At 48.9% G+C, this 19,128-nt stretch overlaps 1 protein-coding gene across 3 annotated transcripts in view; it reads left to right on the forward strand.

Moving 5' to 3' along the window:
• LOC126537623 (RNA-binding protein 38-like) overlaps positions 1–19,128 on the forward strand; it is a 124,040-nt gene that overhangs the window by 81,643 nt on the left and 23,269 nt on the right. For all 3 annotated transcript variants that reach the window (XM_050184780.2, XM_055074396.2, XM_055074397.2), the window contains exon 2: positions 5,229–5,355. In XM_050184780.2, the coding sequence (XP_050040737.1) occupies positions 5,229–5,355 (127 nt within the window). The remainder of the gene's footprint in view (positions 1–5,228; positions 5,356–19,128) is intronic.

Raw genomic sequence — 19,128 nt, forward strand, 5'->3', positions numbered from 1 at the left:
TCTTCGCGTCCATGACGAAGACGCAGTAAACCACGATGTGTATAGTCGCGGGTGGAATGCGTGTGCGACCGTACATTCGACGTTAGGATGGATAGTTGGCCGTGTTGGTTAAGCATGATCTGAAGTGAAGGCGCTAAAACGACGGTGGACGAAGAAAGAACACGCCTTGTGTGTGTGTGTGTGTGTGTGTGTGTGTGTGTGTGCGTGTGTGTGTGTGTGTGTGTGTTCCTCCTTCGTCCACCGTCGTTTTAGCGCCTTCACTTCAGATCACTGCGCATTCGTTTCAAGCCCGGACTGCCGTAGAGTTGTTCTCGTGCATTTGTAAGATGGACTGCGCTGACGCCGCGTTGGGAGAGAGACCGCTTGCTTTCCTTGACTCTTTAGCGACTCTCATTTTCGCCTGTCTCTCCCTGCTCTCTCGGTTTCCTAGCGCGCTGCGCTCTCCCCTTCTTTCTTTGCGGCGCCGCCGGCGCGTACGCGCGTGACCCGTGCTCGCTAGCGACAGCATCGTGCGTGTGCGTTTTCACCCTTCCGGCGCAGCGACCGCCAGTCTCGTGCCCTTTTCGCCTCCTCCTCCTTCTCCTCCGTCCCTACGTCACCGTGTCCGGAAGCGGGCGGAATAAAGAAAGGCACGTCGAAGCACGCCGAGGCACGCCGACGGAGTTGTTCGCCTCCGCGACGGAAAACGAAAAAAAAAAAGGAAAAGAAAAAAAGAAAGAAACAACGCTGCAGGGATGTCGCCCATCGCGGCAGCAGCTACACGGCGCACTCCTCGGGAGACAAGAGCAGCAACGGAGAGGAGTGTAGTGGCGCGCGCGCAGGCGTGTAATTTATGAGGGTTACCGGCGTTTCGCTGTCTCTCGGTCCGCTTTGTGTCACTGCCGCTTGACGTTCTTCATTTTCTTTTTTTTTAATCCAAAGCCTTGGTTCAGTGCGACGAAGGACTCTGCTCCGCCCCCCTCTGCCGCCTTCACCGTTGCGCCTTGTTTTTCGCCTCTGTCCTCCTCTTCCTGTTTCAGCTGCTCTCAACTGGTTCGCGCCGGCGGTGAGGGAGAAACCGCTTTCGCTGGAGGAGTCGAAGGTCTCTCTCTCTCTCGGGACTCATTTCGCTGTCCGCCGCGCCACTGATGCTTGCTCCCGGGCTTCCTCAGCGGCCGCGCATCCCGAAGCCAGTCGTCGCTGTGCGCGCGGCGCTGCGCGTTGCGCGTCGCCGATGTTGCCGAGCTGGCATTTTTTTTTTTTCACTTTTTTGTTTGAAAGCCGTTATTTTCACGCGTTTTCTGTCTCTGCTTCGCAGGCTTCTCGTTTTCCTCCGCCGTCCTCGTCGCACCGTGAACGTTGCCGCGCAACTCGACGGCAGGCGGTTGCGCTCTCTTTAGACGCCGAAACGGCAGAGAAAATGCGAATGCGAAACCCGCATCCGCTGACAGGACAGGACGGGCCAGGGCCTCCGTCGTTTCTTTCCGTCTTTAAAGCGAAGCTCTCTTTGCCCCCGCACGTCTTCGGGATTTGGCGCAGTTCGGACGCGTTTCTCACCGGAAAAGTGTATAAGGCTTGCGCCTGTGCGGCGGGTTTATGCGGCACGCTGACGTCACAATGCGCGTAGCCCAAACTGTCGCTCAGCTCGGTGCATGCTCTCTCTCTCTACCCACAGATGCGAGCGTGGCACGAGAGAACAACAACGTGACAACCCCTTCGCTCGTGCGAGATAGCGCTTTTCGACATGCCTGGCCCGCGCGACGCGTCGCACAGCAACGACAATTCGCTCGTAGAATTTGTTTCCCGTCCTTTCGCTTGCGGCAGCTATAGCGCTGTGAGTGGGCAATGTGACGTGGCACCGGCTTCGGGAGCGAGACAAAAAGACGCTCGCGGCGACGATGTGTCCAACGCCCAGCGGCGTGTTTATGTAGCTGTCGCGCTGGACTAACAGGTGGAGATGTGTGCAGCACACGAAGACGCTTCAACTAGACGTGGAAAGAGAACGACGCAGAAACACGGCGCATTGCGGTACAGCACAGCCTGTCTTAGTTTGACAAGCATCGCCGATAGTTTAGTTTTGTATTGATTAAACACAATGTATTCCTTAAGCGAGTTAACCCCGTTTTACGTATCAGGTACCCGTCTTTTTTTTTTTTCTTTTTTAAGCCTTTTTTGTGGGCCCATGCCGAAGGTAGTGTAGTCCATCAATGCTAAAGATAGCCTAAATAAATGGGAGGGAAACCCGCGATCTGGTTATGAGGCACGCCGAAGTGGGGGGGACTCCGGAAATTTGCACCACCTGGGTTTCCTCAACGTGCACCTAAATCGAAGTACACGGGTGTTTTCGCGTTTCACCCCCATCGAAATGCGGCCGCCGTGGCCGGAATTCGATCCCGCGACCTCGTGCTTAGCAGCCCAACACCATAGCCACTAAGCAACCACAGCGGGTCAGTCTAAAGATGTGGCCCGATCCCGTGGAAATGCGCAGTCTGAAAATGTGGGGGCCAATTTCATATATGTGTGTGTGTGTGTGTGTGTGTGTGTGTGTGTGTGTGTGTGTGTGTGTGTGTGTGTGTGTGTGTGTGTGTGTGTGTGTGTGTGTGTGTGTGTGTGTGTGTGTGTGTGTGTGTGTGTGTGTGTGTGTGTGTGTGTGTGTGTGTGTGTGTGTGTGTGTGTGTGTGTGTGTGTGTGTGTGTGTGTGTGTGTGTGTGTGTGTGAGCAGTTCGACGCTGCTACTATTCCCCTCCCGAAAGACGCGAAAGAGTGCCGCGCTGAGTGACTCCGTCCCGTTCTCACCTGTAACTTGCTAAGGCACACGTTACTTTTTTTGATCGACTTCAACTAGAGTCCGACTCGATCGCCTTTCAGATTTTGCTGCTGTTCGGTCCTCTGCACATGTGCCCTACCCGCGTACGTCGCGATGCCTGCGGTCGCAGGTCGGAATGTTGTAGTCGACACGGTCGCGGTTACGGTGCAGGAGGTGACTTTTGGAAGTCGAGGCTGGTTTAAATTGCGAGCTGACTGAATTAAAAAAATATAATAATGACGCTCGACTTTAACGGCTGCACGCGCTTCACTACACATCAGCTCCTTGCTTCGGGGTCGAGTTTTTAAAAGATCTGCCTTATGCGAGAAGATAGTGAAAAAGACAAAGTACCTTTATTTGCATGGATGCGTGCACGATATAAGGAAGCCACGCGTGCCAGAAGCCGAAGTCGCCGCATGTGTGCCGGTCCGCAAGCGGACGCCGTATACGGCTCGAAACCCTGCGTCGCGTTTTATTCCGCCCTTTCCGAGACCCATTTTGGATTAGCTTTATTTTATTCCCCACATTACTTTCACCAAATGTTCCCGAAGAAGAATACCAGAAAAGAAAGAAAGAGCTCGGCGATTACTTCCTTTTTTGCTGCAGTATACTCCAGTGCTCAGGACCGGATCTCCATTCCTCGTTCTTGCACTGGAGGGGGCCGGCTTCTCCGACTACCCACCCCCTCCTCCTTTTCTTTCTCACTTCTAAATTAATGTGCTCTCTCCTGGAGAAAGCAGATGTGTGACACGTGCGCGGATGAGCACGATGCGTCTCTTGGGCGAATCGTCTGAATATGTCATGCATCGCCTAAGTATTTTCACCTTGTCTCAGTTTTTTTTTCCTTCTTTCTTTCTTTATTTCTTTGATTACACGCGCTCCTACGCACAGGCGTTCATCCTCCCACCCCTTTCCTTCGAGAGAGGGCTGGGAAGTCTCATTGCTTCGTCCTCTGTAATAATTCAGTTTTTTTTCTTCCGCTGCGCGAGCCACTTCCTGCTTTCCCACTTCCCCGCCTTGCTTGTTTCTCTGGTCGCGTTAATTTCTATGCGAGATGGGCGAACCACGGGGAGGTGCGTTTATTTCTGGATGTCTCTTGAGAGTCGATAGTGGGGAGGCGAGCGAGCTTCTCTTTCAGTTTTATCTTTTGATCTCTCTCTCTCTCTTTCTGAGGTGCTCGGCGTTTCTTCCCCCCTTTTTTCTTTCTTTTTTCCCCCCCTTCTGCAACCTCGAGGCGCTGCGATAGCTGCGGCAAAAGACGTTGAGGGAGGATGGATCACGCTCTCCGCGATGTGGAAGGGAAGCGGGGGTGTCGTGTGTGTGCTCGTGCACAGAGAAGAGAGAGTGCGCGGGAGTACTTAACCACGTCAGTGCGCCATATGCTTGAGGAGAAACATTAGAAGGAAAGCGAACGAAAGAAAGGAAAAAAAAAAGCGCGCGCGACGGAGGGCTTTGGGCGGTTTGATGTTCTTGTTTCGTTTCCTTACCCGCGACGCGGTCTGGAATCGCGCGAGTCGAAGCGATTTCGGCCGGAACGGGTTTCCCATCTCGGAGGCGGCGTCGTGTTTATTTGGGTATCAATCGCGGTGTGTTACTTTTACGGCGCGCGTGTGCTGGTATTTCTGTTCGCGCCTCTTCGCGTTCTTTCGTGCCTCTGCTTGAACGGTTTACGGCGCTTTGGCGTTTGCCGAGTTTGAGAACCTTCGGTTCCCTCTTCGAAGTTTCGGAGAAGCACCAAGCTGTGCCGTCAGATGTTACGTAGTTCCGGTTTTTTTTCTTTTCGGGTTCGTGTTTTGAACGCACTGATTTTTGTGCCCTTGGGAAGTATTTGGAACGGGCGACTCCGAGGAAGCTTGATGCAAAGCGGCGTAGCTATATATACACACATACTTTCTTAATTTCATTATTTATCTTTGTTAGAAGAAAGAAGGGAGAGTTAAAATTCTACTGGCTGCACGGTTGCTGCTTAGCCGACGGCTGACTCGGCCAGTAGGGAGAGTTGGGGGGGATTAAAAAAAAGTACAGAAAAGGATATATATATATATATATATATATATATATATATATATATATATATATATATATATATATATATATATATACAAAATATAACTGGGAGAGGAGGCATGAGTAACTATTTGCAATATGTTACTGCACTTACAAATTTTACCCATTTCTGGCTGGTTCTGCGAACTACGGAGTGTGTGTTGATTTTTGTTGGTTCCGCAGGTGCAAGTTTTTCGGCACTTTTTAAGAGTTCGTACATCGTCTGCCCTGCTTAGGAACTCTAGATGCGGGGAGTCAACTACTCGATAATCAAACGAGTTAACCAATTATTTGTTACATTGCGTCCATTACTGAGGGCGCTCGTCGCCTACGTTGTCGTCCTCGTGGTCTTGTTCTCTCTCTCACACCCTCCTCCTTTCCGTTGTGCGTGACGCAGGTGACGATGGTTGACCGCGACGCGGCGGAACGCGCGGTCAAAGAAGCCAACCCGATCATCGATGGTCGCAAGGCCAACGTCAACCTCGCCTACCTCGGCGCCAAGCCCAGGGCTAACGCGAACAACGGTACGTTTCTCTTCTTTGCCCTTTGGAACCGGCGAGTTCGCCGAAAGCCCAGCCGTGGAAAGGAAGAAAGTGGCGGGCGTATAGTGTTCGTCCAGTATGACAACACGTGCAATAAGGTCAGTGCGAGGGCCGGATAATTCGTCGGAACTCGCTGTGACGTGGGTCATTTGGAGGCTTCGAAATGTACACCGTAACGTTGGGGAAGCCACTATAATAATTGTTGTAGCCCGTCTTTATTGTTTAATTAAGAGTCCAACACCTTGAATTATTGTCTCGGTGAAAACTAGATTCGGAGGGAGGTAAGACGAGCGCTAATGGATGCACTGATTTTGTTGCTATACCAATAATGAAGGAATTCCAAGGCGCCTATCCCGACACAGACACAGGTAATGAAGGCGTTGTGCGCGTCCTGTTTCGTGTTTGCTCTCTACTGAACCATGCTTGAAGGCCAGAATACATGGAGCGAATATGCGACGAATAGTCGGCGTTCGACGCCCGGCGGCGTACGCGCGACGCGCGGCGGCGGAGAAAACGTCGTTCGCCGCCGATCCAGCCGGCGCAGAAAAGTTCGTCGGGCGGCGACGATACCGGAAGCGGCAAACGAGTGGCGCCCCAAAGCGAGCCAATCAGGTCTCACTATCCGCCCCGACTTCCGGCTAGGCTTCCCCGCTTGTCCGTGTATCCCGATCCCGCTCTATCGTTCACGCCGGTCTCCCGCTTTTCGTATTCATGGCATCCAAAGCGGCGCGGCTGTAATTTAACAAGTTAATAACAGCCAAGGTTAGACAAGCTCACGTGCGCTACTTTCAGGTCTGCTTGCTTCGGCCGCGCGCGCGTTGAGCCACAGAACAGAGCCGCGGAGTCGAAGGAGCCAAAAGTTGTTTACCCGCCCAGTGTTGCCACAACGCATAGCATCGCCGCTTTCTTTAAACTACATCGGCACATGAATGTCTCAAACACATAAAAAAGACTAAAAATCATTTCTAAACAAAATTTTGAGCGTTTTTAGAGTGTTCCGTAATTCAAAAGCGATAATAATTGCCGTTAAAGTTTTTTTTTTTTTGTCATGTGTTTCACGACAGCGCATTTGCCTCGTCTAGCCACACTGATAACAACGCAGTGACTCGCCGGCGGCGGCCGGCCTGTCTTCGCTCCATGTAGCGCAGCCCGACGAACATACGGCGTCGCGCCGCGGCAGATTTTCTGCCGCCCGAACTTCGTCGTGAAAGTTCACTCCATGTATTCTGGCCTTGAGGCGTCGAAGGCGGAAGAGGAAGTAGGGTGTGTTGCGATTGGGTAAATTGCAGGCACTGCGTGAGGTCAGCCGGCACAAGAAATGGGTTATTGTAAATCACTCGCAGTGGACACGAAATAGGCTAGGGATGATTAAGATTAGTTGGCGCTTAAGGAAATTATTGTAGATATTCGACGAGTGGGGGGCGTGTACTGTGCTCCCTACGGCACACACTCTTCCTTGCTCAGTTCCTTGCACCGCCCGTTTTTTTCTTTTTTTTCTTTTTTTTTTTTTTTATTGCGAGCTTTGCCGCTCGTAGTTCCTTAGGGAAAAGATGCGTCGCCAGCTGTTTTCAGCAGCTTCCTTCTTTAAAGTATATATATCATTGCGGTGCTTTTTAATTTATATGTATGCTGCCAATAGTTAGCCGTCTACGCTAAGGTGTGACAGCTCACCATTTTGTCGGCGTCGGCCGTCCCGCGGCGATATTAAAGTTGAGCATACCCGTCCGGACAATCGGCAAGCCGGTGCTGTAGGCTTTGTACCCTGAACCGGCGGCTTCAGTTATTGATGGTTTCACGTTGGCTTGTCCCTGAGCGTACACTTCAGATTCTGTATTTAAACTGGATTGGTAAATTGCGCTTCTGAAATGCCACGAAGACGACTCTTGCCGTGAGCGAAGGCTTGGTAAGAATAAATAAAACGTGGCGCCGCCACCTTGAAGTTGTCAAACAAGTTCTCCTGACGTCGCGGACTTAAGAGGAAGCTTTAGCTTGGGCCCAACTCCTACGCCGCCTATTCGAATGCATATAAAACGCAGAAACGTTTTTTCTGAGATAACCCCTGGACCGACTTTAATGAAATATGTTGCATTTGAGAGAGAAAGGTAAATTCTAGTGACTGTTGGAAGCGGAATTTCGATTTAGGGCTTGAATTTTGTTACGGTTTTCAAAAATTCGTAAGTTAGAAAAAAAAATAGAAGCACGAAGTTTACAAATTCATAGCTCTGCATCACAAACAGATATGGCGGTTCTGTAAACGACATCCATTAGACCATTGAAAGCGGACAAATTCTATGCCATTTTACATCTTACGTGAATATGTTGCTTTTGTTACAAGGGTTCTGCAAAAGCTGTATTTGCGTATTACTCATTTTTTTTATATTCGTGTGTAACATATCAATTTTGTCCGCTTTGGATGTACTATTAAATGAAATTCACAGAATTGTATTATCATTTTTCGTTGCTGAGTTACAGAGTTGTAAACTTGATAGTTTCGTTCTTTCGAAAATATTTGATTTTTGCCAATTTTAACGAAAAATTGACGACCTAACTCAATAATTCGAGACCAACAGTCACTAGATTTTAATTTTTTCTTTTAAATGCAACAAACCTCGTCAAATTTGGTGCAGTGGTTGCGGAGAAAAACGAATTCTCCTTGTACATGTATTCAGATAGGAGCACCAGAGCTAAAGCTTCCTCTTAACAGCGTGTGCTGAATTAATAAATAATTGTTTCTCGATAGGTGAGTATTTCACCGTACTCTAATTAGTGGAACGAAATACTCCACCTATAGCGAGTTTCGCAACATTTTAGTGCACAAAAAGGGCCCAAACGCGAAATGAAATCTACGACGTCACGCTGAAGCACCACAGGCTGTGTATTTTCTGCGCGACATACTTTAAAGGGCCCCTCACCAGGCCCCATAGAAAATTTTGGTTATACGCTGGAAGTTGTTACGTGTCCTCTAGGGAGCGTTCTCCCGCAATTTTTTTTTTTTTTACATCGGCTCATTAATAGCCTAGGTAGAAATATTTCAGTGCCGCAAACCCATGATTTCAGCAGCTGGGCTCCACTGCCAAGCAAGACGCTCTCTCCACTTGCTCCGTCTAGCCTCCGCAAGCGAAATTCTTTCCCTGCGTTCTCCCATACTGGACCTCGAGGATCGCGTGAGGCATACGTCACAGGCCTCGCCTTCGTCGTCTTTTTTTTTTCTTGTTCGTTTTTTTTTCCACCGCTACACACTTCCGCCGACGGCATCGCGCGCGAACTGTTGTCTCGTTCGCGCAGCGCACGATCTTGCGCGCAGTGCACAAGGAAACATGACTCGCGGTATAATTCAGTGCTATGCGAATACTGGGGCAGCACAAGCGGATCGCAGAGCGTGATCACGCGCTGGAACACGGTAGAAAATGGCATAGTTTCGGTACTTGCGCACGTGACTGCAGGATCGTGGAAAGAAGCAGACGAAGCGGAAGTACGTCCCTCTTGTTTCAGTGCGAAGTAAAACAAAAAAAACACGCAGACATTCCATTTGTGTGTTTTATTATTTCTCTAAACTTCAATTCGTCAATTGAAGCAACAGATCACACAAATAACAGGTGGTGCCTTGCTTGAATAATGGTCGAAGTCGCATGTCACCATGAGTGACGTCACACTGCAAACCCGAGTACGTAGGCGCAGGGACGTAAGTACGTCACCGTCCGGCTTGGAGCGCACCGGCCGCGAGGAGAGGGGAAACGGCGTTCGGATTGAAATTTGAGGCCTTTCCGCGCCGCGTAGCGATGTAATTCTTTGGGAACACGGTCGTTGGCGTGCATCGTATGCTCTGCGCTTGTCAGCTCAAAATGGCCAGATTTGGTGAGGGGCCCTTCAAGTAATAGTAAGAAACTTTGGCCAACCTTAACTTTTAAACTTCGGGCAAACGCAACCAACTTTCTCCTCCTGACAAAGTCTTTAAATAGTACTTCAAGGAGTAGTCACCCACATCAACTGGTCGAGTTTTGCCCTTTGAAGGGACGTAAACAGTTCCATGGCGCAGAACAGTGACAGCGTGGGACAAATGCAATTTCTGACTGAGGTACCGCTGTCCTCGGTGATTTTTTAAGTGCCTGCCTAAGTTTCATTTTGTGTTTAAGCGCGGCGCGCATATCTGTCGCAGTCGAGGAGCGCAAACACTGTTCGACTCCTAGCACTTTGTCGGGTTCGGTTGGTTTGCGTTGTACTGTCGGTCTTTGCTGCAGTGATAGCGTGCCACTCTCACTGTGGCATGCTGTTTCCCTGTGTTCAGCTTCGAAGTTTTCAGTGATTACGAAGTTCTTTGTCGCCTCCAGCTACAGTCGCTGTGTTGTAAGCTTCCCAGTTTCAAAACAGCTGCGCGCATCGAAGAACTGCTTTGTCTAGAGCGCGCAGCTGAATAACCTTTGGAGCCCCCTTCGTGATTGTTGGGGTACTCTTCATTCTTTGCGTGAAGTCAGAGACCTCTTAAACTCCAGCAAAAAAAAATAACATGAGCCATTCTGCTCCGGAAAGGTGGATGACCAGCGAAGCAGATCCGATCGGCGCTGAGCTTCGCAAGATGCGCCGGCACATGCGGTTACACGTGACCGTTCGTCGTTGAGAAACCCGGAGCCGCGCCCTTTGGCAGGGCCTCTGTATACACGAGTTGTGCTGAACGGAGACACGTTACCCTTTATCAGCGCCTCCTTACACGTGCCGCCGCAGACTCGAAAAACTCCCCAACGTTCTCGCCGCGAACGCACCGGCACATCCACCGCCTCCTGCCGTCGCTCTTCCGACCGTATGCCGTTGATTTCCGAGAGGTCGTCATCGAACAATAGGCAACCACGTACTCGGCCCATCGTGATCCGAAGTTGCGATCGAGAAAGTCTCTTTGGAACCTTGCGTAGGCGCCGTCGAATCCCGGCACCGTGCCCTCGTGGCGTCGACGTCTCTTTGCGGCATTCTAGGCGTCGCGATGTCAGTCGTCGGCTCGTGCTCGTGTCGATTACGTACCACATCGCGGGCACGCCCTTCCTTCTCGGGCCGCCGGGTTGGCACGACGCCGACGGTCTCTCCCCCGCCGCTGCTCTCGCTGTCGCTCCTCGTAGGTACGCTGTTCTGTCGCCTTATCAGGCGCACGTGCACTGCGTCGTCATACATTCACGGAGACACAGCTGCGACGGAGTGCCGTTTTACACACGGGTGGCCGTTAAACCGAGCTCCGGCGCGAGCGGCGGGATGCGTTTGCCTTTGTTTCTGGCTTTTTCGCTCTCACTTTTCAGGGGAGAGTTTCTCCGTGCGGACGCCACAATATCCCGGATCCTAGCCATAGACAGCTTCGCTGTAAAAATGCTGGCAAGTCTCAGAGCGCCCTGAATAAATTGATATAGTAGCTTTTTTTTTTTTTTTTACAGCCGGTTTCGGTTTCGTTTCTGGTGTCTCGTGACACAGCTGGTGGTCACGTTCGGTCGTCTGCTACGCGAGTCGATCGGCCCGCGCAACAAGTAAGCAACCGGGCGGGCCGGAACCTGTACGTCGAAATGCCGATGCGTGTCCTGTTCTCACGTGACCACATTCCGCGTCATGACGTGACGGCACAGTAGCTTTCTGAGAAACGAAACTGTAACTGACGGTATAGGAAAGCGATTATATTAAATTATTTACGGCGCTTTAAACTTAAAAACAACATCGTTTCAGTCTTTTTTCGTGCTGTATGTGTTTTATAATGACACTGCGGCTGCAATAAATGCAGTGAAACTTCATTTCCAGCCTGTATAGAATTCGTGTCTGCAAGGATCGACTTGGCTTCTCCACACTACACGCAAAACTCTTTTGAGCGGCGGCTACATGCCGCTTTCCTAAATGCCTCTTCTTTTTCTTTTCTCTTTTTTTTTTTTTTTTTTTAAGACGGAAGCCTATTCTGCGCTTGCAAGGCGCGTGGCACTCACGCGAGGTGTCGTATTGGAATATGTAGTACACTCTGCTGGGAACTAGCCTGACGTCTCGCACGCCATGTAAAACACATTACCCAGTTGAAAAACGCAACAGGAAATTTCACTCTGTCGTATTTTGGGACGTTCTGGTGTCTGACGTCCTGTAGTTCCTGATCAATATTTAATTAAAAATTCACAGAGACCTCCTTAGGGCTATGTAAGTTTGTTAGTGCAAAAAAGTAAAACGTGACAAGCTTTCCCCAGGGATTCGAACATATGACCTGACGATCCCGAACCCAGTATCTTACCACTGCACCGCGCCGAACAAGTCTGAAAATGTACATTAATTTTGGCCATGCCAACAGTAAGAATCCGTATGCGTTGATGATAACATTTGTGTCTGACGTAATAGTTGTGCGGAAACCCGCAAGGGGGAGAGAAGTAATTAATAAGGGGAAATCAGACATCCACCCGTTCGTAGCAATTGCTACAAAGGACGTAAATAATAAGGGGAAACCCGTATGGGTTTCCCCTTATTTCTGACACCCGTGCGAGACAGCTTTTCACGCAACATTGTGGAACATTGTGGAAATAACACACACACACACACACACACACACGCACGCGCACACACACACACACACACACACCTTATGCTCTTTATACCCAAGAGTATTTATTTGAAACGATCAATGAAGCATTTTTGTACCTTTCCTACCCCGATCGTATTATCGCCCCAGGTTTGTAATGGTGGTTTCGATAAATGCATCGTTTCTATTTAGGTACTTGTTAAATAGCAACTGATTCATTTTAAGCTCGGAAAACGAGTAGTAAATGTGCCGTGTACAACATGTGCAAGCAACGTAAAAGCCATGCAGACGACGCGCAGCATTGTAGAAGGCACGGGGTTGTTTTTCTCTCGCGATCCGGCATATGCTGTATAGCATTCCAATCACGAGAGCTCTACTAAACCAGTCATAAAAATGAAATACACGTCTTTATTTATACCGAGAATTACGCGTTTTAGTAGTACTTTTTTTTTTTTTTTTTTTTTTATTGAGCGGGACTATATTTGAATTGCGGAGGCAATCGGCTGTCGCGCCTCGGTCATCTGGGCGGGGCCTCCCCCCCCCCCCTTTTTTTTTTTTCTAAATTTGCACACTGCATGGAGTGAACGGGTCCGATCCGCGCAGCCGTCGCCGCTTTTCGTCAGGGGAGAGCGCTTCCTCGCCTTTAAACCCCCCCCCCCCCCCCAAAAAAAAAAAAAGGAAGGGAACAGTGAGAGAGAAAACTCGGGACGCCAGCGACGTTTGCTGTGGAGGTGCGGGACGGACGACAGCTGTGTGGATCGTGTGTTACCGTGCACGGATTACCGTAATAACGTAGGCGCGGATCCGCGGTAGCGCCGTCTTATTACTGTTGTTATTATTATTACTATTGTTGCCATAGCAATTACCGGACATTCCAGCCGTGCTGCACTTGGCTCACGGTTTGAACTGGTCGCGCCAAAACGTAACGTTATTGATTATTTGTTGCACTCCCGAGGGAATCGAGGTCGCATAGCCCAATCGCTGTGTCGACGGCTATCCAGTAAAACAGTAAATTACAGAGACAAAAGTGGTCTGTCGGCGTTCCTTCAATTAGGAGCCAATGTGTCCCAGCAGCACATCTCACCATGTGTAGACCTAAAAGAAAGTGAACCGACCGAGGGGCCCGATTTTATTAATCATGTCATAAGAAACCAATAAACAAAGACCACGTACAACATAGGTTAAAGTACTCGTACTTACTGATTCAATTAAAGAAATGATAAATTAATGGCAATGAAAGTGGATGAAAGAACTTGCCGCATGTGGGGAACGATCCCACGTCTTCGCATTACGCGTGCGATGCTGGTAACGCGAAGACGTGGGATCGTTCCCCGCCTGCGGCAGCTTTTTTTTCATTCGCTTTCATTTCCATTAATTTATCATTTCTTTGATTGAATCAATAAGTACGAGTACTTTACCCTATGTTGTACTTGGTGTCTTTGTTTGTTGGCTTTTTTCTCAAATTTGTAGACCTGGAAGGTGTGTGTCTCCACTTTGACGATCCTCCTCCAATGATTTCTGCATTATTTCTTTTTTCCCTCCGAGGTATGCAGCCCGCTGCCGAGCTATTCGCTCGAGTTTCGAGTTCAAATATTTGTTGCGACGCTATTGAGGCCGTTTTTGCGGTCGAGTTGTAAAGGAAGGCTGCTCGATTTGAAGCTGCATACGTTTTTCTTTGTCCCATTCTCCGCTCGGTATTGTTCGCTAGCTGAACGCGGTGGTCCAAACAGCTGCAAGTGACTCCATATAGGGTTGTTGTATATATCACGTGCCTCTTTGTCCGAGCGCCCCTGTGCTGCCGTTTTAACACTTACCGTGTTTATTGTTGGCAGCGAATAACAGCTGCGTTTATGATGGCCGCGGTCAGCGACTCTTTCGTTAACAGTCGGAGCTGGACATGAAATTATAGTAGCGGCTCTTTTTAATCCTCCCACCGTCAATACCCGCGTTGTTTGTTCCCACACCCTTACATAAAGAAAAAAAGAAAGAAAGAAAGAAAGAAAGAAAGAAAGAAAGAAAGATAGAAAGATAGAAAGAAATTGAAAACGTGGTTGGCCTCTAATTGCTGCTACATGTAGTGATGCGTCTCTTAACTGTCCGTCCATATACAAACACAGTCGTCCAAACAGCGCGCTAGAGCGCTTTGTCGATTCATGGGGCGAACATTGCGAATATTATTAGGAACGATCCCATTCGCGGCAACTAACGGATGCCGTCGCCGGGGTCGCCTTGCCGTGTGCAAATCGGAATTCATGTTATTCTGGAAGGTGATGACGTCACGTTTTGTGACGTGATGAATACTGAAAGTGGTTTCTCTTGACCTCTTTCATTTTGTCGTTTCGGCCAAGGTGATGTTTTGCGTATACTGTAAGTCATAAAAACTGCTCGTAAAACTGGATGCTTCGTGGTTTAGGGCATCGCACAAAAAACTGCGATAAACTCTGGCACTAGTTGTCTTTTTCTGCGGAAGCATGGCACTTCAGCTCGAGGTTTTAAAAGAAAAGCGCTGTAGTGGCAGCCCCAGTTTCTTACTTAGTTTCTTACAGGCAGAGACGAAGCCGGAGCTTGCCCTTACTTCACCTTTGTAAGAGGACCGCGACAGTTGAAGTCCGTTCACATGTCGTTTGCTTTTGCTCAGTTATTGTAAATGCTGGGCTTATTGCGCATTAAAAACTCGTGGTTTCTTCGCTAAAACAACACCTTTGGCTCCGTACTGATGTAATTATGTGCCATAAAATTTGACCAATACGTTTAGGCCTCCTTCCCAAACCAGTGACAGAGAGGGAGACACGTCGAGCAAAATCTATATGGCAAAATTAACCATCTTAAAGGGACACTAAAGTGAAAAATTATTTCTTCTGCATCAGTAAATTACCGTTCTACAACACCGAAGACACCACTCTTACAACGATAAGACGTTTGGTAAGCCAGAAAAAGCGCAAGAACGAAATACGGGTGGCGACGCCTACTTAAGTTCCCGCACCTGGGGGCTGTGACGTCTTGGGTTTTGATGGCATCTTCTAGGGCCTACTAATTATATATGGCGGTACACATGGACTACATTGTGTTCTAAAGGAACCAAATATTAAACATGGCAAGTTTCGAAAACCTTTATACATCCAACGCGGCCCAAATGCGAAAACATACTTTGGAATCCCTGACGTCACGCTGACGTACCGGCGCTGGGGTTTCGGCGTGAAATTCAAATACTGATACTTGGACCTTCATTTTCTCATCTAATAATCAAATTATTTTTTTGAGATGACTGCCTGCAGGGTTCTCAAACAATGTTTCATTAGTCAGCTGATTTACTGTTTTGTTTTAGTGTCCCTTTAAGTAGCGCGGAGTGAAAAAAAAAACGCGCTTCGTGTATTATTCGCTAACATGTTTTTCTTGTGTTGTGTGGTAAGATGGCGACGGTCCGGGTTCACGCTTGGGACTCACCTCCATTCCAGCATCTTTTTTTTTTAAAGGGCCCATGAAACGGTTCCGACAAATTTTGTAGACGCTTAGGGTACAGCTGAAGTTGATCAATTGCACCATAATTTGTGCGGAGCGTCTCATATTAACAGAGCTATGGACGATTACAAGTTACCCTCCTCCATAGCCATGCATTTTCTCCTCACCTCCTTCGCCGAGTGTTCGGGGCTAAGCTCCGCCTTCACTGGAGGGTACAGCTGAAGTTGATCAATTGCACCATAATTTGTGCGGAGCGTCTCATATTAACAGAGCTATGGACGATTACAAGTTACCCTCCTCCATAGCCATGCATTTTCTCCTCACCTCGTTCGCCGAGTGTTCGGGGCTAAGCTCCGCCTTCACTGGCTTGCGTCATGATGGCACGTCGTGTCGTCGACTTCCGGTTCTCTAGGAGCGAGCGCGCGAAGCCTCTCCAAACTCTCCGCCAGCTGCTTGGCAGTCGACCCCAAGCGAGAGCTATCGAAGCAGCGTGCCTTGCGAGCATTCTGTCGCAGCGCCGAACGTGTCTGGTATTCCGATAACCACAGGCGAGCTGGGCGTTTGGACGGATGGCTGGAGGCATAAACTCAAGCTGACGAAGGAACTTTATCGTAGACGTACGTGAGCGAGTTGATCGGTCTGCACGGCCCAGCCACCTGTTGGCGCAGAGTTTAACCAGCCAAACAAAGCGCTAATATTGCTCTAACCAAGTGCAAACCATTTTAAACATCTACAAAAACATGTTAACGATTACACTCCTGTGAAAAAATTACACCAGCAGCAAAGAAGAATACAATGCGTTACTGCTACTGTGCGGGGTTGGGCTCTGTGCCACCAGGTGGCTGCACCGTGCAGACCATTCACATCTGCGCTTCTGCTCATCCCTGAAACGGTACGGTCAAACGGCCAGGCCATGTCCCCTCGCGCTTGCGCGTACCCGAATACCGGACTCGCGAAACCCTGTTACGGTAGTAAACCCTGCGGTGTAAAGTGACGGTGGCAAATGCGCAAATCCTGACGCCGATCGGGTAGCGGCAGTCCGATGCGCTGCAGCCAGTCCGCTCCTCTGCTGCCTTGCAGAGGGACACGATGTCGCAGCTTGACATATTTCTAGTCGCTACGTTTGCAGTCCACAACGCAACAAAGTCGAATCATGGTGCTCGGGAAAAGACTGAGACCGACTCTGACCGCGGAGCTCTCGTCAAAATGGAGCACGTTGTAACACAAGCAGACGACGCTTGCTGTGTGTCGGAAGTGCTTAAGTGTAGTGAGAAATTGTTCGTGTGCATTCTCTTTCTATTACTTTCTTTTTATAGAAACAAATTAACTAACATTCCAACTATTACGAACAACATTTGTTCGCCATAAAGTTGGAAAAATTATTGATGACGCGCCCTGGGCAGCCAATCGGATAGTTCGCCTTACTAACGTCATTGGGGCAAATGACGTCAAATGGGTAGGGACGGCTGAAAATTCCGCCTAGCAGTGTGCTGCGATCCAAATTTATCACTCCGCGCGTTCCATGTATGCTTCGCTGGGTGCCTGGTGCGTTTGCTCGAGCGAGCATGCACGTGAGGCTACCGCGACGGGATGCAGATAAAAAGCAACGAAAAGCAAATTGATATAAAACAACGTGTTAGCAGCCAAATGAGCGCATGGTTCGTCTGCTTCTAAGGGAAAAATCTTATTTTCCTTCAGAACTGACCTTACGTAAAGAACATTTTCACGAAAATCGGTCAAAAGACACCGAACTATTTCTAAGTGCGAACGCAGCCACTGCAAAAGGTATCTCTAACCTGATGTATAGAAACGGAGCATAGGTAGGTTTTCGTCGCGTAATTAAATAAGAAAACAACTGCACTTGCGCCTTCCGAACCCCCAGCGCCACCTGTCGACAGTGTTGGCGAAGAGCGCCGTGGTTAAAAATCGGAATTCCCCCGCGGTTAAAAATAAATGGCAGCTGTGTACGCTCGCCTATAAAGTGCCGCAAAAGCTCGGAAAGTGCAGTCGGGAATATTTCGAATTCCAGTAACTTCTTTTTTTTTTTCTGTAGAGGCCGTACAACCGCGACAGGGGCAGCGCTTGATCACAGCTGCTGACGCGCGTCTTTCCATTTATACTCGGCAGGCTTTCATGTATTGTCAAGCTGCAGTGAGCAGCATTTTCCCGCCAACCTGCATAGCCTGTACCAGTCAGTGAAGAGAAACCCAACTACAAAAATTACACGAACAAGCAGTGCGTAAATTATTAGTCAAAGGGTCGTCTGCAAAGTGTTTCCTATATATTATGCCAGCTTTCTCTCTCTCTCTCTCTCTCTCTCTCTGTGTGTGTATATATATATATACACACACACACACACACACACACACACACCTCGTGGAGTTTAGTGCCACATCTTGATTGATAGATTTTCTCTTCATTTGCTATTAAAATTGACAGCGCTTCTCTGTGGTAGTGAAATGGCAAAATTTAGGTGTTTTAAGCTACACAGTTAATTCTTTTTCAGTGGCACTTTAAACTGCTCTGCTGCGTCAAGTATAATAGGACACATCAACGCGTCGTGTGTGTGCTTCGTTAATTTTGACTAGCGTCACGTTCCAACACGTGCTTCGATTGTCCGTGAGTGTCAAGGAATCTGCTATCAACGATAGTCGACTACCGTGTTTACTTAGATGACGGGGCCGCCGACTGGCGCGTGAAAAGCTTGTCGCGTATACATAGCGTTATCACGCAGTACGCATTCTTTGGAAATATCGGTATTTCATTTGAGTAACCGGGGGGGAGCGCTGTTAAACAGGAATATAATAATGTTAGCAGCCGCCGCGCCATTCAACGACCCTGTGAACGTTGTAAGAGTGTGACTGTGACTAACGGAAACGAGAGAGAGAGAAAGCAAGGACAGGAAAGGCAGGGAGTTCAACCTGAAGAGCACCCGGTTTGCTACCCTACACTGGGGGTGGGGGAAAGGGGAATAGAAAGAGGAAATAAGGGAGAGGGTAAGCACTGAGTGCGTGTGGAAGGGTCACTATAAACGGTCTCTTGAACTGAACGGAGAATAATTTTAAGGGAAGTGGGGTGATGGATACGAGGAGGCGCCGGGGAGGGACGGGCATAAAAGGCGTCGAGATCGAAGTTTGTGGATAATTATGGACATAGGGAGAGCGTCTCGGGGTCACTGTCCGATCGCTCAACGCCAGGCGTCCGTGGCCAGTCGCCCAGCTGAGGCTCCCCTACCCCGTCGTTACATGTGCTGCTTTAATTGATGCGGAGAGCCCGTTCTAACTAAACGTCTCGGCAGTTTTCAGAGTAGACGGATGTTAGGACACACGACACAAGTCGCTCGGGGCTACTGGACCTTATTTTACTGCGAAGAATCGGTGTCGTAATTTTCACAAAGGCTTCTAATCAGGAAGCATCATCCCTGTTTCGGAATGTCTGGCCCATCGATTCCCGAGCGTGATCGAATAACAATGTGTGTCGCGTTGATGACAATACCGTGATCGCAATTTACTTCCAAACATCTATTCTAACAAGTCGGACGGCAGGTCACCGAAAGTGAGCGAAACTTGCATCATATGATGCTGTCGAAGTTCTAGAGCTGTTCGCTTTTCCAAGTCATGTATGTCCCAGCTAGGTCATCGACATGCATTATATAAATGCATCGATTCGTAAGCGAAATTTGAATTGCTGTTTTTTAATGTCAGCATTTTTAAAAACAGCATAAGGATGATAGCATAACTCTATGTGAAGTGGCTACACGCTTTAGCAAGGGAAAG

This window comes from Dermacentor andersoni, chromosome 4, assembly GCF_023375885.2.
Source record: "Dermacentor andersoni chromosome 4, qqDerAnde1_hic_scaffold, whole genome shotgun sequence".
Taxonomy (NCBI): domain Eukaryota; kingdom Metazoa; phylum Arthropoda; class Arachnida; order Ixodida; family Ixodidae; genus Dermacentor; species Dermacentor andersoni.